Source organism: Scyliorhinus torazame, chromosome 12 (genome assembly GCF_047496885.1).
Source record: "Scyliorhinus torazame isolate Kashiwa2021f chromosome 12, sScyTor2.1, whole genome shotgun sequence".
Classification (NCBI taxonomy): domain Eukaryota; kingdom Metazoa; phylum Chordata; class Chondrichthyes; order Carcharhiniformes; family Scyliorhinidae; genus Scyliorhinus; species Scyliorhinus torazame.
In genome coordinates, this window is record NC_092718.1 from 69,528,741 (window position 1) to 69,553,097 (window position 24,357).

Consider the following 24,357-nt stretch of genomic DNA (forward strand, 5'->3'; position numbering starts at 1 on the left):
GAGTAAAGCTCCCTTGAGGTTAGATAGGAAGTAAAGTTCCCTCGAAGTTAGATACAGAGTAAAGCTCCCTCGAGGTTAGATACAGAGTAAAGCTCCCTTGAGGTTAGACAGGAAGTAAAGTTCCCTCGAAGTTAGATACAGAGTTAAGCTCCCTCGGGGTTAGATAGGAAGTAAAGCTCCCTCGAGGTTAGATACAGAGTAAAGCTCCCTCGAGGTTAGACAAGGAGTAAAGCTCCCTCGAGGTTAGACACAGTAAACCTCCCTCGAGGTTCGCTACAGAGCAAATCTCCCTCGAGGTTCGATACAGAGTGAAACTCCCTCGAGGTTCGATACAGAGTGAAACTCCCTCAAGGTTAGACACAGAGTGAAGCTGCCTCGAGGTTCGATACAGAGTGAGGCTCCCTCGAGGTTCGATACAGTGAAGCTCCCTCGAGGTTCGATACAGTGTAAAACTCCCTTGAGGTTAGATGCAGAGTAAAGTACCCTCGAGGTTAGATAGGGAGTAAAGTTCCCTCGAAGTTAGATACAGAGTAAAGCTCCCTCGAGGTTAGACAGGAAGTAAAGTTCCCTCGAAGTTAGATACAGAGTAAAGCTCCCTCGGGGTTAGATAGGGAGTAAAGCTCCCTCGAGGTTAGATACAGAGTAAAGCTCCCTTGAGGTTAGATAGGGAGTAAAGCTCCCTCGAAGTTAGATACAGAGTGAAGCTCCCTCGGGGTTAGATAGGGAGTAAAGCTCCCTCGAGGTTAGATACAGAGCAAAGCTCCCTTGAGGTTAGATAGGGAGTAAAGCTCCCTCGAGGTTAGATAGGGAGTAAAGCTCCCTCGAGGTTAGATAGAGTAAAGCTCCCTCGAGGTTAGATAGGGAGTAAAGCTCCCTCGAGGTTAGATAGGGAGTAAAGCTCCCTCGAAGTTAGATACAGAGTAAAGCTCTCTTGAGGTTAGATAGGAAGTAAAGTTCCCTCGAAGTTAGATACAGAGTAAAGCTCCCTCGAGGTTAGATAGGGAGTAAAGTTCCCTCGAAGTTAGATACAGAGTAAAGCTCCCTCGGGGTTAGATAGGGAGTAAAGCTCCCTCGAGGTTAGATACAGAGTAAAGCTCCCTTGAGGTTAGATAGGGAGTAAAGCTCCCTCGGGGTTAGATAGGGAGTAAAGCTCCCTCGAGGTTAGATACAGAGTAATGCTCCCTTGAGGTTAGATAGGGAGTAAAGCTCCCTCGAGGTTAGATAGGGAGTAAAGTTCCCTCGAAGTTAGATACAGAGTAAAGCTCCCTCGGGGTTAGATAGGGAGTAAAGCTCCCTCGAGGTTAGATACAGAGTGAAGCTCCCTTGAGGTTAGATAGGGAGTAAAGCTCCCTCGAAGTTAGATGCAGAGTGAAGCTCCCTCGAGGTTAGATACAGAGTGAAGCTCCCTCGAAGTTAGATGCAGAGTGAAGCTCCCTCGAGGTTAGATACAGAGTAAAGCTCCCTTGAGGTTAGATAGGAAGTAAAGTTCCCTCGAAGTTAGATGCAGAGTGAAGCTCCGTCGAAGTTAGATGCAGAGTGAAGCTCCCTCGAGGTTAGATACACAGTAAAGCTCCCTTGAGGTTAGACAGGAAGTAAAGTTCCCTCGAAGTTAGATACAGAGTAAAGCTCCCTCGGGGTTAGATAGGGAGTAAAGCTCCCTCGAGGTTAGATACAGAGTAAAGCTCCCTTGAGGTTAGATAGGAAGTAAAGTTCCCTCGAAGTTAGATACAGAGTAAAGCTCCCTCGAGGTTAGATACAGAGTAAAGCTCCCTTGAGGTTAGACAGGAAGTAAAGTTCCCTCGAAGTTAGATACAGAGTAAAGCTCCCTCGGGGTTAGATAGGAAGTAAAGCTCCCTCGAGGTTAGATACAGAGTAAAGCTCCCTCGAGGTTAGATAAGGAGTAAAGCTCCCTCGAGGTTAGACACAGTAAACCTCCCTCGAGGTTCGCTAAAGAGTAAAGCTCCCTCGAGGTTCGCTACAGAGTAAAGCTCCTTCCAGGTTCGCTACAGAGTGAAGCTCCCTCGAGGTTCGCTACAGAGTGAAGCTCCCTCGAGGTTCGATACAGAGTGAAGCTCCCTCGAGGTTCGATACAGAGTGAAACTCCCTCAAGGTTCGATACAGAGTGAAGCTGCCTCGAGGTTCGATACAGAGTGAGGCTCCCTCGAGGTTCGATACAGTGAAGCTCCCTCGAGGTTCGATACAGTGTAAAACTCCCTTGAGGTTAGATGCAGAGTAAAGTACCCTCGAGGTTAGATAGGGAGTAAAGTTCCCTCGAAGTTAGAAACAGAGTAAAGCTTCCTCGAGGTTAGATAGAGTAAAGCTCCCTTGAGGTTCGACAGGAAGTAAAGTTGCCTCGAAGTTAGATACAGAGTAAAGCTCCCTCGAGGTTAGACACAAGAGTAAAGCTCCCTCGAGGTTAGACACAGAGTAAAGCTCCCTCTAGGTTCGCTACAGCGTAAAGCTCCCTCGAGGTTCGCTACAGAGTGAAGCTCCCTCGGAGTTAGATACAGTGTAAAGCTCCCTCGAGGTTAGATGCAGAGTAAAGTACCCTCGAGGTTAGATAGGGAGTAAAGTTCCCTCGAAGTTAGATACAGAGTAAAGCTCCCTTGAGGTTAGACAGGAAGTAAAGTTCCCTCGAAGTTAGATACAGAGTAAAGCTCCCTCGGGGTTAGATAGGGAGTAAAGCTCCCTCGAGGTTAGATACAGAGTAAAGCTCCCTCGGGGTTAGATAGGAAGTAAAGTTCCCTCGAAGTTAGATACAGAGTAAAGCTCCCTCGAGGTTAGATACAGAGTAAAGCTCCCTTGAGGTTAGACAGGAAGTAAAGTTCCCTCGAAGTTAGATACAGAGTAAAGCTCCCTCGAGGTTAGATACAGAGTAAAGCTCCCTTGAGGTTAGACAGGAAGTAAAGTTCCCTCGAAGTTAGATACAGAGTAAAGCTCCCTCGGGGTTAGATAGGAAGTAAAGCTCCCTCGAGGTTAGACAAGGAGTAAAGCTCCCTCGAGGTTAGACACAGTAAACCTCCCTCGAGGTTCTCTACAGAGCAAATCTCCCTCGAGGTTCGATACAGAGTGAAACTCCCTCGAGGTTCGATACAGAGTGAAACTCCCTCAAGGTTAGACACAGAGTGAAGCTGCCTCGAGGTTCGATACAGAGTGAGGCTCCCTCGAGGTTCGATACAGTAAAGCTCCCTCCAGGTTCGCTACAGAGTGAAGCTCCCTCGAGGTTCGCTACAGAGTGAAGCTCCCTCGAGGTTCGATACAGAGTGAAGCTCCCTCGAGGTTCGATACAGAGTGAAACTCCCTCAAGGTTCGATACAGAGTGAAGCTGCCTCGAGGTTCGATACAGAGTGAGGCTCCCTCGAGGTTCGATACAGTGAAGCTCCCTCGAGGTTCGACAGGAAGTAAAGTTGCCTCGAAGTTAGATACAGAGTAAAGCTCCCTCGAGGTTAGACACAAGAGTAAAGCTCCCTCTAGGTTCGCTACAGCGTAAAGCTCCCTCGAGGTTCGCTACAGAGTGAAGCTCCCTCGGAGTTAGATACAGTGTAAAGCTCCCTCGAGGTTAGATGCAGAGTAAAGTACCCTCGAGGTTAGATAGGGAGTAAAGTTCCCTCGAAGTTAGATACAGAGTACAGCTCCTCGAGGCTAGATAGGGAGTAAAGCTCCCTCAAGGTTAGATAGGGAGTAAGGCTCCCTCGAGGTTAGATAGGGAATAAAGTTCTCTCGAGGTTAGATAGGGAGTAAAGCTCCCTTGAGGTTAGATAGGGAGTAAAGCTCCCTCGAGGTCAGATACAGAGTAAAGCTCCCTCGAGGTTAGACACAGAGTAAATCTCCCTCGAAGTTCGATACAGAGTAAAGCTCCCTTGAGGTTAGATAGGGAGTAAAGTTCTCTCGAGGTTAGATAGGGAGTAAAGCTCCCTCGAGGTTAGATACAGAGTAAAGCTCCCTCGAGGTTAGACACAGAGTAAATCTCCCTCGAAGTTCGATACAGAGTAAAGCTCCCTTCAGGTTAGACAGGAAGTAAAGTTCCCTCGAAGTTAGATACAGAGTAAAGCTCCCTCGGGGTTAGATAGGGAGTAAAGCTCCCTTGGGGTTAGATAGGGAGTAAAGCTCCCTCGAGGTTAGACAGGGAGTAAAGCTCCCTCGAGGTTAGACAGGGAGTAAAGCTCCCTCGAGGTTAGGTAGGGAGAGTTTGGGGTTGTAGCTCACTTGGTGATCACGTCATCCTCGGCGGGGCTCAGCGAATCATGGACCATAACAAAATCATTGCCACAATCATCGTCCGTGTTGAAGTCAAGGAATTCGAGGTAAATCACATGGTCGGTGTCGGCTCGGAGAACCCACTGACAGTGGATGTTGTTTGGGTAACCATCCTTATTGAACCCCGGCGAGGTAAACGTCATGTCCGTGTCCTTGGCGTGATAAGTGTGATAACAGGTTCCTGTACACATATGACACAACATCAGGACAGGTAACCGAGTGAGGGGAAGAGGAGGGGGGGAGAGAGGAGGGGGAGGAGGGGGAGGGGGGGGAGGGGGGAGGGAGGAGGGGGGGGAGGGGGGAGGGAGGAGGGGGGGGAGGGGGGAGGGAGGAGGGGGTGGGGGGGGAGGGAGGAGGGAGGAGGGGGTGGGGGGGAGGGAGGAGGGGGGAGGGGGAGGGGGAGGGAGGAGGGGAGGGGGGAGGGAGGAGGGGGAGGGGGGGAGGGAGGAGGGGGAGGGGGGGGGGAGGGAGGAGGGGGAGGACGGGGAGGAGGGGGAGGGGGAGGGAGGACGGGGGGAGGGAGGCGGGGGGGAAGAGGGAGGGAGGGGGGAGAAGAGGGAGGGAGGGGGGAGAAGAGGGAGTGGGGGGGGAGAAGAGGGAGTGGGGGGGGGGGAGAAGAGGGAGTGGGGGGGGGAGAAGAGGGAGTGGGGGGGGGAGAAGAGGGAGTGGGGGGGGGAGAAGAGGGAGTGGGGGGGGGGAGAAGAGGGAGTGGGGGGGGGAGAAGAGGGAGTGGGGGGGGAGAAGAGGGAGTGGGGGAGGAGAAGAGGGAGTGGGGGGGGAGAAGAGGGAGTGGGGGGGAGAAGAGGGAGTGGGGGGAGAAGAGGGAGTGGGGGGGAGAAGAGGGAGTTGGGGGGGAGTGGGGGGGAGAAGAGGGAGTGGGGGGGGAGAGAAGAGGGAGTGGGGGGGGAGAGAAGAGGGAGTGGGGGGGGAGAAGAGGGAGTGTGGGGGGGAGAAGAGGGAGTGGGGGGGGGGAGAAGAGGGAGTGGGGGGGAGAAGAGGGAGTGGGGGGGAGAGAAGAGGGAGTGGGGGGGAGAAGAGGGAGTGTGGGGGGGAGAGAGGGAGTGGGGGGGGGAGAAGAGGGAGTGGGGGGGGAGAAGAGGGAGTGGGGGGGGAGAGAAGAGGGAGTGGGGGGGAGAGAAGAGGGAGTGGGGGGGAGAAGAGGGAGTGGGGGGGGGCGAGAAGAGGGAGTGGGGGGGGGGAGAAGAGGGAGTGGGGGGGAGAAGAGGGAGTGGGGGGGAGGAGAAGAGGGAGTGGGGGGGAGAGAAGAGGGAGTGGGGGGGGAGAGAAGAGGGAGTGGGGGGGGAGAGAAGAGGGAGTGGGGGGGAGAAGAGGGAGTGGGGGGGGGAAGAGAAGAGGGAGTGGGGGGGGGGAGAGAAGAGGGAGTGGGGGGGGAGAGAAGAGGGAGTGGGGGGGGAGAGAAGAGGGAGTGGGGGGGGGGGAGAAGAGGGAGTGTGGGGGGGGAGAAGAGGGAGTGGGGGGGGAGAAGAGGGAGTGGGGGGGGGAGAAGAGGGAGTGGGGGGGAGAAGAGGGAGGGGGGGGAGAAGAGGGAGGGGGGGGGAGAAGAGGGAGGGGGGGGGAGAAGAGGGAGTGGGGGGGAGAAGAGGGAGTGGGGGGGGAGAAGAGGGAGTGTGGGGGGGGAGAAGAGGGAGTGGGGGGGAGAAGAGGGAGTGGGGGGGAGAAGAGGGAGTGGGGGGGAGAAGAGGGAGTGGGGGGGAGAAGAGGGAGTGGGGGGGAGAAGAGGGAGTGGGGGGGAGAAGAGGGAGTGGGGGGGGTGAGAAGAGGGAGTGGGGGGGGAGAAGAGGGAGTGGGGGGGAGAAGAGGGAGTGGGGGGAGCAGAGGGAGTGGGGGGGAGCAGAGGGAGTGGGGGGAGAAGAGGGAGTGGGGGGGGAGAAGAGGGAGTGGGGGGGAGAAGAGGGAGTGGGGGGGAGAAGAGGGAGTGGGGGGGGAGAAGAGGGAGTGGGGGGGAGAAGAGGGAGTGGGGGGGTGGAGAAGAGGGAGTGGGGGGGGGGGAGAAGAGGGAGTGGGGGGGGGGAGAAGAGGGAGTGGGGGGGGAGAAGAGGGAGTGGGGGGGGAGAAGAGGGAGTGGGGGGGAGAAGAGGGAGTGGGGGGGGAGAAGAGGGAGTGGGGGGGAGAAGAGGGAGTGGGGGGGGAGAAGAGGGAGTGGGGGGGGAGAAGAGGGAGTGGGGGGGGAGAAGAGGGAGTGGGGGGGGGAGAAGAGGGAGTGGGGGGGGAGAAGAGGGAGTGGGGGGGAGAAGAGGGAGTGGGGGGGGAGAAGAGGGAGTGGGGGGGAGGGAGGGGGGGAGGGGGGGAGGGAGGGAGGGAGGGGGGGGAGGAGGGAGGGAGGGAGGGGGAGGGGGGGAGGGAGGGGAGGGGGGGGAGGAGAGGGAGTGGGGGGGAGGAGAGGCAGTGGGGGGGGAGGAGAGGGAGTGGGGGGGAGGAGAGGGAGTGGGGGGGGAGGAGAGGGAGTGGGGGGGAGGAGAGGGAGTGGGGGGGGAGGAGAGGGAGTGGGGGGGGTGGAGAGGGAGTGGGGGGGAGGAGAGGGAGTGGGGGGGGAGGAGAGGGAGTGGGGGGGAGGAGAGGGAGTGGGGGGGGAGGAGAGGGAGTGGGGGGGAGGAGAGGGAGTGGGGGGGAGGAGAGGGAGTGGGGGGGGAGGAGAGGGAGTGGGGGGGGAGGAGAGGGAGTGGGGGGGGAGGAGAGGGAGTGGGGGGGAGGAGAGGGAGTGGGGGGGTGAGAGGGAGTGGGGGGGAGAAGAGGGAGTGGGGGGGGAGAGAGGGAGTGGGGGGGGGAGAAGAGGGAGTGGGGGGGAGAAGAGGGAGTGGGGGGGAGAAGAGGGAGTGGGGGGGTGAGTGGGAGTGGGGGGGGTGAAGAGGGAGTGGGGGGGGAGAAGTGGGAGTGGGGGGGGGAGTGGGGTGGGGGGGTGAAGAGGGTGTGGGGGGGAGAAGAGGGAGTGGGGGGGAGAAGAGGGAGTGGGGGGGGAGAAGAGGGAGTGGGGGGGAGTAGAGGGGTGGGGGGGGTGAGAGGGAGTGGGGGGGGTGAAGAGGGAGTGGGGGGGTGTTGAGGGAGTGGGGGGGGAGAAGAGGGTGTGGGGGGGGAGAAGAGGGAGTGGGGGGGGAGAAGAGGGAGTGGGGGGGAGAAGAGGGAGTGGGGGGGGAGAAGAGGGAGTGGGGGGGGGAGAAGAGGGAGTGGGGGGGAGAAGAGGGAGTGGGGGGGGAGAAGAGGGAGTGGGGGGGGAGAAGAGGGAGTGGGGGGGGAGAAGAGGGTGTGGGGGGGGAGAAGAGGGAGTGGGGGGGGGAGAAGAGGGAGTGGGGGGGGAGAAGAGGGAGTGGGGGGGAGAAGAGGGAGTGGGGGGGAGAAGTGGGAGTGGGGGGGGAGAAGAGGGAGTGGGGGGGGGGAGATGTGGGAGTGGGGGGGGTGAGTGGGTGTGGGGGGGGTGAAGTGGGAGTGGGGGGGGGGAAGTGGGAGTGGGGGGGAGAAGAGGGGGTGGGGGGGGAGAAGAGGGAGTGGGGGGGGAGTAGAGGGGTGGGGGGGTGAAGTGGGGTGGGGGGGGTGAAGTGGAGTGGGGGGGGGAGGGTGGGGGGGGGGGGGGTGGGGGGGGGTGGGGTGGGGTGGGGTGGGAGGGTGGGGGGGGGTGGGGTGGGGTGGGTGGGGGTGGGGTGGGGTGGGTGGGTGGTGGGGTGGGGGGGGGGTGGGTGGGTGGGAGGGGTGGAGGGGGGGGGGGAGGGTGGGGGTGGGGTGGGAGGGGGGAGGGGAGGGGAGGGGTGGGGGAGGGGAGGGGGGTGTGAGACGGGGGGGGGGGGGGGGAGTGAGACGGGGGGGGGGGGGAGAGAGACGGGGGGGGGGGAGAGAGACGGGGGGGGGGGGAAGAGACGGGGGGGGGGAAGAGAGACGGGGGGGGGGGGGGAGGAGAGACGGGGGGGGGAAGAGAGACGGGGGGGGAGAGAGATGGGGGGGGGGAGAGAGATGGGGGGGGAGAGAGACGGGGGTGGGGGGGAGAGAGACGGGGGGGGAAGAGAGACGGGGGGGGAGAGAGACGGGGGGGGAGAGAGACGGGGGGGAGAGAGACGGGGGGGAGAGAGACGGGGGGGGAGAGAGACGGGGGGGGGAGAGAGACGGGGGGGGGAGAGAGACGGGGGGGGAGGAGAGACGCTGGGGGGGGGGGGGAGTGATGCTGGGGGGGGGAGAGACGCTGGGGGGGTGGAGACGCTGGGGGGGGGAGACGCTGGGGGGGGGGGGAGAGACACTGGGGGGGGGAGAGACACTGGGGGGGGGGAGACACTGGGGGGGGAGAGACGCTGGGGGGGGAGAGACGCTGGGGGGGGGAGAGACGCTGGGGGGGGGAGAGACGCTGGGGGGGGGGAGAGACGCTGGGGGGGGGAGAGACGCTGGGGGGGGAGAGACGCTGGGGGGGGAAGAGACGCTGGGGGGGGAAGAGACGCTGGGGGGGGAAGAGACGCTGGGGGGGGGAAGAGACGCTGGGGGGGGGAGAGACGCTGGGGGGGGAGAGACGCTGGGGGGGGGAGAGACGCTGGGGGGGGGGAGACGCTGGGGGGGGGAGACACTGGGGGGGGGGAGACACTGGGGGGGGGGAGACACTGGGGGGGGGGAAGAGACGCTGGGGGGGGGGAAGAGACGCTGGGGGGAGAGACACTGGGGGGGTGGAGAGACACTGGGGGGGGGAGAGACACTGGGGGGGGGGAGAGACACTGGGGGGGGGAGAGACACTGGGGGATGGGAGAGACACTGGGGGGGGGGAAAGAGACACTGGGGGGGGAGAGACACTGGGGGGGGAGAGACGCTGGGGGGGGGGAAGAGACGCTGGGGGGGGGGAAGAGACGCTGGGGGGGGGGGGGGAAGAGACGCTGGGGGGGGGGAAGAGACGCTGGGGGGGGGGAAGAGACGCTGGGGGGGGGGAGAGACACTGGGGGGGGGGGAGAGACACTGGGGGGGGGGGGGGGAGAGACACTGGGGGGGGGAGAGACACTGGGGGGGGGGGAGAGACACTGGGGGGGTGGAGAGACACTGGGGGGGGAGAGACACTGGGGGGGGGGAGAGACACTGGGGGGGGGGGGAGAGACACTGGGGGGGGGGAGAGACACTGGGGGGGGGGGAGAGACACTGGGGGGGGGAGAGACACTGGGGGGGGGAGAGACGCTGGGGGGGGGAGACGCTGGGGGGGGGGAGAGACGCTGGGGGGGGAGAGACGCTGGGGGGGAGAGACGCTGGGGGGGGGAGAGACGCTGGGGGGGAGAGACGCTGGGGGGGGGGGGGGGAAGAGACGCTGGGGGGGAGAGACACTGGGGGGGGAGAGACACTGGGGGGGGGGAGAGACACTGGGGGGGGGGGAGAGACACTGGGGGGGGGAGAGACACTGGGGGGGGGAGAGACACTGGGGGGGGGGGAGAGACACTGGGGGGGGGGAGAGACACTGGGGGGGGGGAGAGACACTGGGGGGGGGGGGAGAGACACTGGGGGGGGGAAGAGACACTGGGGGGGGAGAGACACTGGGGGGGGAGAGACACGGGGGGGGAGAGACACTGGGGGGGGGAGAGACACTGGGGGGGGAGAGACACTGGGGGGGGAGAGACACTGGGGGGGGGAGAGACACTGGGGGGGGGGGAGAGACACTGGGGGGGGGGGGAGAGACACTGGGGGGGGGGGAGAGACACTGGGGGGTGGGAGAGACACTGGGGGGGGGGGGAGAGACACTGGGGGGGGGGAGAGACACTGGGGGGGGGGGGAGAGACACTGGGGGGGGGGAGACACTGGGGGGGGGAAGAGAGACGGGGGGGGGAAGAGAGATGGGGGGGGGGGGAAGAGAGACGGGGGGGGGGGAGAGAGATGGGGGGGGGGGAGAGAGATGGGGGGGGAGAGAGACGGGGGTGGGGGGGAGAGAGACGGGGGGGGGAAGAGAGACGGGGGGGAGAGAGACGGGGGGGGAGGAGAGACGCTGGGGGGGGGGGGGGAGTGATGCTGGGGGGGGAGAGACGCTGGGGGGGGGAGAGACACTGGGGGGGGAGAGACACTGGGGGGGAGAAACACTGGGGGGGAGAAACACTGGGGGGGGAGACACTGGGGGGGGGGAGAGACACTGGGGGGGGTAGAGACACTGGGGGGGGGGAGAGACACTGGGGGGGGAGAGACACTGGGGGGGGAGAGACACTGGGGGGGGGAGAGACACTGGGGGGGGAGAGACACTGGGGGGGGGAGAGACACTGGGGGGGGGGAAGAGACACTGGGGGGGGGGGGAGAGGCACTGGGGGGGGGAGAGACACTGGGGGGGAGAGACACTGGGGGGGGGGAGAGACACTGGGGGGGAGAGAGACACTGGGGGGGGGAGAGACACTGGGGGGGGAGAGACACTGGGGGGGGGAGAGACACTGGGGGGGGAGAGACACTGGGGGGGGGAGAGACACTGGGGGGGGAGACGGTGGGGGGGGGAAAGACGGTGGGGGGGGGAAAGACGGTGGGGGGGGGAAAGACGGTGGGGGGGGGAGACGGTGGGGGGGGAGACGGTGGGGGGGAGACGGTGGGGGGCAGACGGTGGGGGGGAGACGGTGGGGGGGAGACGGTGGGGGGGGGGAGACGGTGGGGGGGGGAGACGGTGGGGGGGGGAGACGGTGGGGGGGGGGAGACGGTGGGGGGGGAGACGGTGGGGGGGGGAGACGGTGGGGGGGGGAGACGGTGGGGGGGGGAGACGGTGGGGGGGGGAGACGGTGGGGGGGGGGAGACGGTGGGGGGGGGGGAGACGGTGGGGGGGGGGGGGAGACGGTGGGGGGGGGAGACGGTGGGGGGGGAGACGGTGGGGGGGGAGACGGTGGGGGGGGGGGGAGACGGTGGGGGGGGGAGACGGTGGGGGGGGGGAGACGGTGGGGGGGGGGGAGACGGTGGGGGGGGGGGAGACGGTGCGGGGGGGGGGAAGACGCTGGGGGGGGGAGACGCTGGGGGGGAGAGAGACACTGGGGGGGGGAGAGAGACACTGGGGGGGGAGAGACACTGGGGGGGGGAGAGACACTGGGGGGGGGAGAGACACTGGGGGGGGGAGAGACGCTGGGGGGGGGGGAGAGACACTGGGGGGGGGAGAGACAATGGGGGGGAAGAGACACTGGGGGGGGAAGAGACACTGGGGGGGGAAGAGACACTGGGGGAGGGAGAGACACTGGGGGAGGGAGAGACACTGGGTAGGGAGAGACACTGGGGAGGGAGAGACACTGGGGGGGGAGAGACACTGGGGGGGGAGAGACACTGGGGGGGAGAGACACTGGGGGGGGAGAGACACTGGGGGGGGAGAGACACTGGGGGGGAGAGACACTGGGGGGGAGAGACACTGGGGGGGAGAGACACTGGGGGGGAGAGACACTGGGGGGGGGGGAAGAGACACTGGGGGGGGGGGAGAGACACTGGGGGGGGGGGGGAGAGACACTGGGGGGGGGGAGAGACACTGGGGGGGGAGAGACACTGGGGGGGGGAGAGACACTGGGGGGGGGAGAGACACTGGGGGGGGAGAGACACTGGGGGGGGAGAGACACTGGGGGGGGAGAGACACTGGGGGGGGAGAGACACTGGGGGGGGAGAGACACTGGGGGGGGAGAGACACTGGGGGGGGAGAGACACTGGGGGGGGGGGAGAGACACTGGGGGGGGGGGAGAGACACTGGGGGGGGGGAGAGAGACACTGGGGGGGGAGAGACACGGGGGGGGGGGAAGAGACACGGGGGGGGGGAAGAGACACTGGGGGGGGGAGAGACACTGGGGGGGGGAGAGACACTGGGGGGGGAGAGACACTGGGGGGGGGGAGAGACACTGGGGGGGGGAGAGACACTGGGGGGGGGGGGGAGAGACACTGGGGGGGGGAGAGACACTGGGGGGGGGGGGAGACACTGGGGGGGAAGAGACACTGGGGGGAAGAGACACTGGGGGGGAAGAGACACTGGGGGGGGGAAGAGACACTGGGGGGGGGAAGAGACACTGGGGGGGGGAAGAGACACTGGGGGGGGGAAGAGACACTGGGGGGGGGAGAGACACTGGGGGGGGGGGGAGAGACACTGGGGGGGGAGAGAGACACTGGGGGGGGAGAGAGACACTGGGGGGGGGAGAGAGACACTGGGGGGGGGGAAGAGACACTGGGGGGGGGAAGAGACACTGGGGGGGGGGAAGAGCCACTGGGGGGGGGAGAGAAACTGGGGGGGGGGAGAGACACTGGGGGGGGGGAGAGACACTGGGGGGGGGGAGAGACACTGGGGGGGGGGGGAGAGAGACACTGGGGGGGGGAGAGACACTGGGGGGGGGAAGAGAGACTGGGGGGGAAGAGACACTGGGGGGGAAGAGACACTGGGGGGGGGGAGAGACACTGGGGGGGGGGAGACACACTGGGGGGGGGGAAGAGACACTGGGGGGGGGGAAGAGACACTGGGGGGGGGGAAGAGACACTGGGGGGGGGGAAGAGACACTGGGGGGGGGGGGAAGAGACACTGGGGGGGAGAAGAGACACTGGGGGGGGGGGGGGAGAGACGCCGGGGTGGGGGAGTGGGGAGAGATGCCGGGGGGGGTTGGAGATGCTTGGGGGGGGGGGGGGTGGAGATGTTGGGGGGGGTGGAGATGTTGGGGGTGTGGGGTGGAAATGCTTGGGGTGGTGGGCTGGAGATGCTGGGGGGGTGGGGAGATGCTGGGGGGGTGGGGGAGACACTGGGGGGCGGGGGGGGGGGATGAGGGGGGGGAGAGACGCCAGGGGCGCGGGGGTGGAGGGACGCTGGGACGTGGGGGGGGGGGGGGAAGAGATGGTGAGTGGGGGGGGGAAAGAGATGGTGAGGGGGGGTGGAGAGATGCTGGACTGGTGGAGAGATGCGGGGGGAGGGGGGCCAGGGTAGAAGAGTGGGGGGGTGACGGGGAGGGGGGGTAAAGAGACGGTGGGAGAGGGGGGGAGTGTGGGAGGGGGTGGGGGAAGAGACGGTGGGAGAGGGGGTAGTGGGGGGGGAGACGGGGGTGAGATGGGGAAAACAGGCGGGTACTTACTGTCTTCAGGAATCATGACCAGGTCCGGATTAGTAACTGTGCAAGAAAATCAACAGAGAGTCAGTGTGTATCGAACCCGTACCCCAGTGAGAGTCAGTGTGTGTGGAACCCGTACCCCAGTGAGAGTCTGTGTGTGGAACCCGTACCCCAGTGAGAGTCAGTGTGTGTGGGACCCGTACCCCAGTGAGAGTCAGTGTGTGTGGAACCTGTACCCCAGTGAGAGTCAGTGTGTGTGGAACCTGTACCCCAGTGAGAGTCAGTGTGTGTGGAACCCGTACCCCAGTGAGAGTCAGTGTCTGTGGAACCCGTACCCCAGTGAGAGTCAGTGTGTGTGGAACCTGTACCCCAGTGAGAGTCAGTGTGTGTGGAACCCGTACCCCAGTGAGAGTCAGTGTGTGTGGAACCCGTACCCCAGTGAGAGTCAGTGTGTATCGAACCCGTACCCCAGTGAGAGACAGTGTGTGTGGAACCCGTATCCCAGTGAGAGTCAGTGTGTGTGGAACCCGTACCCCAGTGAGAGTCAGTGGGTGTGGCTCTCGTACCCCAGTGAGAGTCAGTGTGTGTGGAACCCGTACCCCAGTGAGAGTCAGTGTGTGTGGAACCCGTACCCCAGTGAGAGTCAGTGTGTGTGGAACCCGTACCCCAGTGAGAGTCAGTGTGTGTGGAACCCGTACCCCAGTAGGAGTCAGTGTGTGTGGAACCCGTACCCCAGTGAGAGTCAGTGTGTGTGGAACCCGTACCCCAGTGAGAGTCAGTGTGTGTGGAACCCGTACCCCAGTGAGAGTCAGTGTGTGTGGAACCCGTACCCCAGAGAGAGTCAGTGTGTGTGGAACCCGTACCCCAGAGAGAGTCAGTGTGTGTGGAACCCGTACCCCAATGAGAGTCAGTGTGTGTGGTGATTAAATTGTGATACCTACGCGATGATGTCATTTGGGTAATGGTGAGTTTTTTGTCCTCGAATGATCTCCGAACCTCGACGGTGCGACGCAGGGCCCCCTTCAGAGCATCCTCACTGAACTTGTGCAGGATATCCTTGTGTTCCATGGGTATCTCGAATTGTGCCATGTAATAAGCCATTAGGCCAGAGCCAGCACTGAGAGAGAGAGACAGACACACATCAGGGAACAGAAACCCATTTCCCCCGCGCCTCTCACCCTCCCGCTGGGGATGTCCCACAGCCACTCGCAGCCAGTGAAGGACTTTTGTTTGACGAGACGTCACTGTTGTAATGTGGGAAAAGCAGCAGCCAATCTGTGCAGAGCAAGATCCCACAGACCGTAACGTGATAATGACCCAAACCGTATGTCTTTTCAGTTTTGTTGTTTGAGGGAGAAATTTGGGGCCCTTGGGCACGGGGGAGAACTCCCACCCCTTCTTGTAAATAGTTTCCAAGGAATTTTTACACCATCCTGACAAGGGCTTCGGTTGAATGTCACAGCAACCACACTGCATCTCTGACAGTGCAGCACTCCCAACGTTCTGACCCTCCGGATGTGGAAGGCTCCCTCGGTATTGGTTCTGGGAATTTCAGCCTTCATTTGATGCGGTCTGGGTAGATTTGTTGTGACAGCATCTGACCAAAGAAATAGGGAGCACCTGCCTGATTTACCACACAACAACACCCTCCCTACCTGTAATCAAAGACACGGGAATTCACAAAGTACGAAGAGAGTTCATCTAAATTCTTGCAGGAAGTGTTAATCTGCAATAAAGAAGATAAAAGCATTCAGTCGTGCAGAACATGTTCCAGTCCATTATACACTGATACACAGCGTGAAAGTCTATTACACAGACACACAATGTTTCATCTATTACACACAGATACGCAGCATTGTAGTCATTACACAGAGTGTTCCAGTTCATAACACACAAATACAGTGTTCCAGTCCATTACACACTGCTAGTGTTCCAGTCCATTACACACTGTTACACAGTGTTCCAGTCCATTACACACTGTTACACAGTGTTCCAGTCCATTACACACTGTTACACAGTGTTCCAGTCCATTACACACTGTTACACAGTGTTCCAGTCCATTACACACTGTTACACAGTGTTCCAGTCCATTACACACTGTTACACAGTGTTCCAGTCCATTACACACTGATATAAAGAGTAATAGTCCATTACACATTGATACAGTCCATTACACACTGATACAGTCCATTACAGACTGATACACATTGTAACAGTCCATTGCACACTTATACACAGCTTTACAGTCTATTACACAGTGATACAGTCCGTTACACACTGATACAAAGTGTAATGATCCATTGCAGACTGATACAAAGTGTAACAGTCCATTACACACAGATACACAGTGTTACAGTCCATTGAACACTGATGTACAGCGTTACAGTCAATTACACAGTGTTGCAGGTGGTTAGTGTGTTAGAGGGGGGATGGAATTGTTTTGTTCAGAGGGGTTGGAGGGGGGACTGCTGACAAGGGTGAGGCTGTTTTGGTGTCACGGGGAGGGGGTTGGTGACAGTGGACATCAGAGGGCGGACCTGGGCTGGCACTGCCAAATATAATGAGTTATTACTGGGCAGCGAATATAGCCATAGTTAGGAAGTGGGTGGTGGGGGAGGGGTCGGCGTGGGAGTTGATGGAGGCAGCCTCTTGTAAGAGCACACGTTTAGGGACATTGTTGACGAAGCCTCTGCCATTCTTGCCTGCCAAGTACTCCATGAACCCTGTGGTAGACGCGGCCCTAGGGCTGTGGGGTCAGTGGCGGCAGCATCTGAGGTTGGAGGGTGCCTCGGTGTGGGCACCGATCTGCAGGAATCATAGATTTCCACCAGGGGGCTTGGACGCAAGGTTCCGTGGGTTACGGCGGGTAGGGATCGAACAGTTTAGCGACCTGTTTGTGGGGGGCAGCTTTTCGAGTTTAGGGGAATTGAAAGAGGAGTACGAGTTGCCCAGTGGGAATGGGTTCCGGTACTTACAGGAACGCGATTAAGTGAGGAAGCAGGTGCCATCCTTGCCCGACCTGCTGCCCCCCAGGGTTACAGGACAAGGTGGTATCGAAAGCAGGGGTGTGTGAGGGTAATGTATCGAGATTTATAAGGAGTTAATGGACTGGGAGGGAGCCTCGATAGGAGAAGTTAAACGGAAGTGGGAGGAGGAATTGGGGGGGAAATGGAGGCTGGGTTGTGGGAGGAGGCTTTGAGGAGGGTGAACGCATCTTCCTCATGTCAATTGGTTTAACCAGGTCGGTCAAGGCAGCCTTGAGGAGGAGTTTATAGAATGTATCCGTGATAGTTTCCTGGTAATGGAACCTACGAGGGAACAAGCGGTCCTAGATCTGGTCCAGTGTAATGAGACAGGATTGATTCATGATCTCATAGTTAGGGATCCTCTCGGAAGGAGCGATCACAATATGGTGGAATTTAAAACACAGATGGAGGGTGAGAAGGTAAAAATCAAACACTAGTGTTTTGTGCTTAAACAAAGGAGATCACAATGGGATGAGAGAAGAACTAGCTAAGGTAGACTGGGAGCAAAGACTTTATGGTGAAACAGTTGAGGAACAGTGGAGAACCTTCCAAGCGATTTTTCACAGTGCTCAGCAAAGGTTTATACCAACAAAAAGGAAGGACGGTAGAAAGAGGGAAAATCGACCGTGGATATCTAAGGAAATAAGGGAGAGTATCAAATCAAAGGAAAAAGCATACAAAGTGGCAAAAATTAGTGGGAGACTAGAGGACTGGGAAATCTTTAGGGGGCAACAGAAAGCTACTAAAAAAGCTAGAAAGAAGAGCAAGATAGATTATGAGAGTAAACTTGGTCAGAATATAAAAACAGATAGTAAAAGTTTCTATAAATATATAAGACAAAAAAAGAGTGGCTAAGGTAAATATTGGTCCTTTAGAGGATGAGAAGGGAGATTTAATAATGGGAGATGAGGAAATGGCTGAGGAACTGAACAGGTTTTTTTTGGGTCGGTTTCACAGTGGAAGACACAAATAACATGCCAGTGACTGATAGAAATGAGGCTATGCCAGATGAGGACTTGAGAGGATTCTTATCACTAAGGAGGTAGTGATGGGCAAGCTAATGGGGCTAAAGGTAGACAAGTCTCCTGGCCCTGATGGAATGCATTCCAGAGTGCTAAAAGAGATGGCTAGGGAAATTGCAAATGCACTAGTGATAATTTACCAAAATTCACTGGACTCTGGGTTGGTCCCGACGGATTGGAAATTAACAAACGTGACACCACTGTTTAAAAAAGGAGGGAGGCAGAAAGCGGGTAATTATAGGCCAGTGAGCTTAACTTCGGTAGTAGGGAAGATGCTGGAATCTATTTACATTTACATAGAATTTTCAGTGCACAAGGAGGCCATTCAGCCCATCGAGACTGCACCGGCTCTTGGAAAGAGCACCCTACCCAAGGTCAACACCTCCACCCGATTCCCATAACCCAGTAACCCCACCCAACACTAAGGGCAATTTTGGACACTAAGGGCAATTTATCATGGCCAATCCGCCTAACCTGCACATCTTTGGATCATCAAGGAAGAAATAGCGAGGCATCTGGATGGAAATTGTCCCATTGGGCAGACGCAGCATGGGTTCATAAAGGGCAGGTCATGCCTAACTAATTTAGTGGAATTTTTTGAGGACATTACCAGTGCGGTAGCTAATGGGGAGCCAATGGATGTGGTATATCTGGATTTCCAGAAAGCCTTTGACAAGGTGCCACACAAAAGGTTGCTGCATAAGATAAAGATGCATGGCATTAAGGGTAAAGTAGTAGCATGGATAGAGGATTGGTTAATTAATGGAAAGCAAAGAGTGGGGATTAACGGGTGTTTCTCTGGTTGGCAATCAGTAGCTAGTGGTGTCCCTCAGGGATCAGTGTTGGGCCCACAATTGTTCACAATTTACATAGATGATTTGGAGTTGGGGACCAAGGGCAATGTGTCCAAGTTTGCAGACGACACTAAGATGAGTGGTAAAGCAAAAAGTGCAGAGGATACTGGAAGTCTGCAGAGGGATTTGGATAGGCTAAGTGAATGGGCTAGGGTCTGGCAGATGGAATACAATGTTGACAAATGTGAGGTTATCCATTTTGGTAGGAATAACAGCAAAAGGGATTATTATTTAAATGATAAAATATTAAAACATGCTGCTGTGCAGAGAGACCTGGGTGTGCTAGTGCATGACTCACAGAAAGTTGGTTTACAAGTGCAACAGGTGATTAAGAAGGCGAATGGAATTTTGTCCTTCATTGCTAGAGGGATGGAGTTTAAGACTAGGGAGGTTCTACTGCAATTGTGTAAGGTGTTAGTGAGGCCACACCTGGAGTATTGTGTTCAGTTTTGGTCTCCTTACTTGAGAAAGGACTGGAGGGTGTGCAGAGGAGGTTCACTAGGTTAATCCCAGAGCTGAAGGGGTTGGATTACGAGGAGAGGTTGAATAGACTGGGACTGTACTCGGTGGAATTTAGAAGGGTGAAGGGGGGATCTTATAGAAACATATAAAATTATGAAGGGAATAGATAGGATAGATGCGGGCAGGTTGTTTCCACTGGCGGGTGAAAGCAGAACTAGGGGGCATAGCCTCAAGATAAGGGGAAGTAGATTTAGGACTGAGTTTCGGAGGAACTTCTTCACCCAAAGGGTTGTGAATCTATGCAATTCCTTGCCCAGTGAAGCAGTAGAGGCTCCTTCATTAAATGTTTTTAAGATAAAGATAAATAGTTTTTTGAAGAATAAAGGGATTAAGGGTTATGGTGTTCGGGCCGGAAAGTGGAGCTGGGTCCACAAAAGATCAGCTATGATCTCATTGAATGGTGGAGCAGGCTCGAGGTGCCAGATGGCCTACTCCTGCTCCTAGTTCTTGTGTTCTTAGAACATAAAAAAATACAGCACAGAACAGGCCCTTCGGCCCACGATGTTGTGCCGAACCTTTGTCCTAGATTAATCATAGATTATCATTGAATTTACAGTGCAGAAGGAGGCCATTCAGCCCATTGAATCTGCACCAGCTCTTGGAATGAGCACCCTACCCAAAGTCAACACCTCCACCCAACACTAAGGGCAATTTTGGACACTAAGGGCAATTTATCATGGCCAATCCACCTAACCTGCACATCTTTGGACTGTGGGAGGAAACCGGAGCACCCGGAGGAAACCCACGCAGACACGGGGAGGATGTGCAGACTCCGCACAGACAGTGACCCAAGCCGGAATCGAACCTAGGACCCTGGAGCTGTGAAGCAATTGTGCTATCCACAATGCTATCGTGCTGCCCTTAAGAACAAATAAATCTACACTGTATCATTTTACCATAATCCATGTACCTATCCAATAGCTGCTTGAAGGTCCCTAATGTTTCCGACTCAACTACTTCCACAGGCAGTGCATTCCATGCCCCCACTACTCTCTGGGTAAAGAACCTACCTCTGACATCCCCCCTATATCTTCCACCATTCACTTTAAATTTATGCCCCCTTGTAATGGTTTGTTCCACCCGGGGAAAAAGTCTCTGACTGTCTACTCTATCTATTCCCCTGATCATCTTATAAACCTCTATCAAGTCGCCCCTCATCCTTCTCCGTTCTAATGAGAAAAGGCCTAGCACCCTCAACCTTTCATCGTAAGACCTACTCTCCATTCCAGGCAACATCCTGGTAAATCTCCTTTGCACCTTTTCCAAAGCTTCCACATCCTTCCTAAAATGAGGCGACCAGAACTGTACACAGTACTCCAAATGTGGCCTTACCAAAGTTTTGTACAGCTGCATCAGCACCTCACAGCTCTTAAATTCAATCCCTCTGTTAATGAACTCTAGCACACCATAGGCCTTCTTCACAGCTCTATCCACTTGAGTGGCAACTTTCAAAGATGTATGAACATAGACCCCAAGATCTCTTTGCTCCTCCACATTGCCAAGAACTCTACCGTTAACCCTGTATTCCGCATTCATATTTGTCCTTCCAAAATGGACAACCTCACACTTTTCAGGGTTAAACTCCATCTGCCACTTCTCAGCCCAGCTCTGCATCCTATCTATGTCTCTTTGCAGCCGACAACAGCCCTCCTCACTATCCACAACTCCACCAATCTTTGTATCGTCTGCAAATTTACTGACCCACCCTTCAACTCCCTCATCCAAGTCATTAATGAAAATCACAAACAGCAGAGGACCCAGAACTGATCCCTGCGGTACGCCACTGGTAACTGGGATCCAGGCTGAATATTTGCCATCCACCACAACTCTCTGACTTCTATCGGTTAGCCAGTTTGTTATCCAACTGGCCAAATTTCCCACTATCCCATGCCTCCTTACTTTCTGCATAAGCCTACCATGGGGAACCTTATCAAATGCCTTACTAAAATCCATGTACACTACATCCACTGCTTTACCTTCATCCACATGCTTGGTCACCTCCTCAAAGAATTCAATAAGACTTGTAAGGCAAGACCTACCCCTCACAAATCTGTGCTGACTATCCCTAATCAAGCAGTGTCTTTCCAGATGCTCAGAAATCCTATCCTTCAGTACCCTTTCCATGACTTTGCCTACCACCGAAGTAAGACTAACTGGCCTGTAATTCCCAGGGTTATCCCTATTCCCTTTTTTGAACAGGGGCACGACATTCGCCACTCTCCAATCCCCTGGTACCACCCCTGTTGACAGTGAGGACGAAAAGATCATTGCCAACGGCTCTGCAATTTCATCTCTTGCTTCCCATAGAATCCTTGGGTATATCCTGTCAGGCTTAGGGGATTTGTCTATCCTCAAGTTTTTCAAAATGCCCAACACATCTTCCTTCCTAACAAGTATTTCCTCGAGGTTACCAGTCTGTTTCACACTGTCCTCTCCAACAATATGGCCCCTCTCATTTGTAAATACAGAAGAAAAGTACTCGTTCAAGACCTCTCCTATCTCTTCAGACTCAATACACAATCTCCCACTACTGTCCTTGATCGGACCTACCCTCGCTCTAGTCAGTCTCATATTTCTCACATATGTGTAAAAGGCCTTGGGGTTTTCCTTGATCCTACCCGCCAAAGATTGTTCATGCCCTCTCTTAGCTCTCCTAATCCCTTTCTTCAGTTCCCTCCTGGCTATCTTGTATCCATCCAATGCCCTGTCTGCACCTTGTTTCCTCAGCCTTACATAAGTCTCCTTTTTCCTCTTAACAAGACATTCAACCTCTCTTGTCAACCATGGTTCCCTCACTCGACCATCTCTTCCCTGCCTGACAGGGACATACATATCAAGGACACGTAGTACCTGTTCCTTGAACAAGTTCCACATTTCACTTGTGTCCTTCCCTGACAGCCTATGTTCCCAACTTATGCACTTCAATTCTTGTCTGACAACATCGTATTTACCCTTCCCCCAATTGTAAACCTTGCCCTGTTGCACGCACCTATCCCTCTCCATTACTAATGTTCTTTTATGCTGGGCTTAATCTTATTTAATTTAAGGTAGTGCAAAGGGCGCATATGACGGTGGCCAGGATGAGCTGGTTCTTTGAGGGAGTGGAGGATAGATGTGGAAGGTGCATGGGGAGGCCTGCGAACCATGTTCCCATGTTTTGGGCATGTCCAAAGCTGAAGGGGTTCTACAGGGGTTCCCAGATGTAATTAATGTCTGAGGTGCTGAAGGTGAAGTTAGCCCCGAGTCCAGAAGTGGCGATATTCGGAGTGTCGGAAGACCCGGGAGTCCAGGGGGTGAGAGAGGCCGACATTTTGGCCTTTGCCCCCTGGTTGCCCGGAGACGGATTTTATTGGAATGGAGGGACTCGGGGTCGCCGAAGCCGTTCCACGGGCTGGGAAAATTAAATTTTGCCTTAAGAGGATCAGTGGATGGGTTTTGTCAGAGGTGGAAGTCTTTTATCGACTTCTTCAAGGACAGTTAAGATGTCAGCAGAGGGCTTCCGGTAACGACGATGTGCTGAGCAGTCGCCCGTCAGGTGGCTCTCCTCCCGCGGACCTGCAAAATAGTCACTTCTTATCGAAAACTGGCCAGAAAACTCAGCAATTCTTTCCCCCAATCTTGGAAAAACAGGGGGAAAAAAGAGAGAAGGAGAATGCCCGGAAAAAGTCAGCCCAGGGGCCGAACAGAGACCAGGAGTGGGAGGAGCCTGACAATTGAGAGAGCTGATCAGCGCACGGGACAGCGGAGCACAAGTCGCTGGGGCGAGACGGGCAGACCAGCCACACTGGGGGGGATCCGGATGGCGTTCTTCCTGGAAGCACCGAGGGAACACCAGCAGGAGACACAAATGGATATCCAGGCAGCGGTGAAAGACGCAGAGGCCGAAACCCTGGCACAGATGCAGCTCACCCTGAGCAGAGCGGGAAAGACACTGGAGGCCCAAGAATCAACGATCAAAGGCTTGGAGAGAGCCGCAACGGACTAGAGAGATCGGATTGTGGCCCTGGAGAAAGCGGTGGCGAGGTTGGTCGCAACACAGGGCAGCCCGAGGGGAAAAGTCAGGAACCGAGAGAAACGTTTAAGATGACAAAACCTGCGGACCGTGGGCCCACCAGAGGGGATTGAGGACAGGGACCCCACAAACTGCGTGGCCCAGATGCTGGGTAACCTGGTGGGAAGGGAGACTTTCCCCAACAATCCAGAAATAGACAGGGCATACCGGTCGCTGCGCCCGAAACACAAAGCTGGGGACCAGCAAAGGGTAGTAACAGCCAAACTGCACCGGTACCAGGATAGCACAATTGCTTCACAGCTCCAGGTTCCCAGGTTCGATTCCGGCTTGGGTCACTGCCTGTGCGGAGTCTGCACATCCTCCCCATGTCTGCGTGGGTTTCCTCCGGGTGCTCCGGTTTCCTCCCACAGTCCAAAGATGTGCAGGTTAGGTGGATTGGCCATGCTAAATTGTCCTTAGTGTCCAAAATAGCCCTTAGTGTTGGGTGGGGTTACTGGGTTATGGGGATAGGGTGGAGGTGTTGACCTTGGGTAGGGTGCTCTTTCCAAGAGCCGGTGCAGACTCGATGGGCCGAATGGCCTCCTCCTGCACTGTAAATTCTATGATAATCTATGATAATCTGCCGCTGTGAAGCAACATTGCTAACCACTGTGCGACCGTGCCGCCCACTTGACCAGAACCTGAATGAGTAGGTTCTTCCCAGAGGTGGAGGACAGATGTGAGCAGTGCCAAGGAGGCCCGACCAACCATGCCCACATGTTCTGGTCTTGCCCCAGACTTGCTGAGTACTGGACAGCCTTCTTCGAGGTGATGTCCAAGGTGGTGGGGATGAGGGTGGAGCCGTGCCCAAAAGTGGCAATCTTCGGGGTATCAGACCAGTCAGATCTCTTCATGGGGAGGAGGTCGGACGCCCTTGCCTTTCGCCTCCCTGATCGCCCGCCATAGATTCCTGCTCGGCTGGCGGTCAGCAGCACCACCCAAAACTGCAGACTGGCTGTCCGACCAGGGTAGGTGGATTGGTCACACTAAATTGTCCCTTAATTGGAAAAAAATAATTGGCACTCTACATTAAAAAAAAAGAATAATGATAAAAAACTGACCAAAATGTAAATAGCATTAGGGACACCACCCAGGTGCCCCCCACCCGCACGCCCCCAACCTTTGCAAAAAAAAAAATCCTCTCTCATTCTGTGTATATTTGTATTTATACAAGTATAACAAAACCCAATAAAACATTTTTGTTTTAAAGATAGCAGAGGGGGTATAAGGTGATTAAAATGGAGGAGGCAGGGTGGGCGGAGGAGAATTGCAGGGAAGGTGGCGCGGATCGGTGGTATTTATTTTTTTGTTATGAGGTTTCTTGTTTGTTCTCACGGCCGCACAGTGGTTAGCACTGTTGCTTCACAGCGCCAGGGTCCCAGGTTCGATTCCCGCTTGGACCACTGTCTGTGCGGAGTCTGCACGTTTTCACCGTGTCGCCGTGGGTTTCCTCCGGGTGTCCGGTTTCCTCCCACAACTCCCAAAATCCGTGCTGTTAGGTGAATTGAACATTCCGAATTCTCCCTCAATGTACCCGAACAGGCGACGGAATGTGGCGACTAGGGACTTTTCACAGTAGCTTCATTGCAGTGTTAATGTGAGCCTACTTGTGATACTAACAAAGTTTATTATTATTACGGT

The 24,357-nt window shown here is 57.2% G+C and overlaps 1 protein-coding gene across 1 annotated transcript in view; it reads right to left on the reverse strand.

Annotated features, from left to right (window-relative positions):
• The window catches only part of st14 (ST14 transmembrane serine protease matriptase), a 247,426-nt gene that overhangs the window by 70,362 nt on the left and 152,707 nt on the right, over positions 1 to 24,357 (reverse strand). The window contains exons 4-7 of the mRNA XM_072468842.1: positions 14,897 to 14,967; positions 14,183 to 14,358; positions 13,266 to 13,301; positions 4,207 to 4,438 (exon numbers count right to left, since the gene is read on the reverse strand). Coding sequence (XP_072324943.1) covers positions 4,207 to 4,438; positions 13,266 to 13,301; positions 14,183 to 14,358; positions 14,897 to 14,967 — 515 coding nt within the window. The remainder of the gene's footprint in view (positions 1 to 4,206; positions 4,439 to 13,265; positions 13,302 to 14,182; positions 14,359 to 14,896; positions 14,968 to 24,357) is intronic.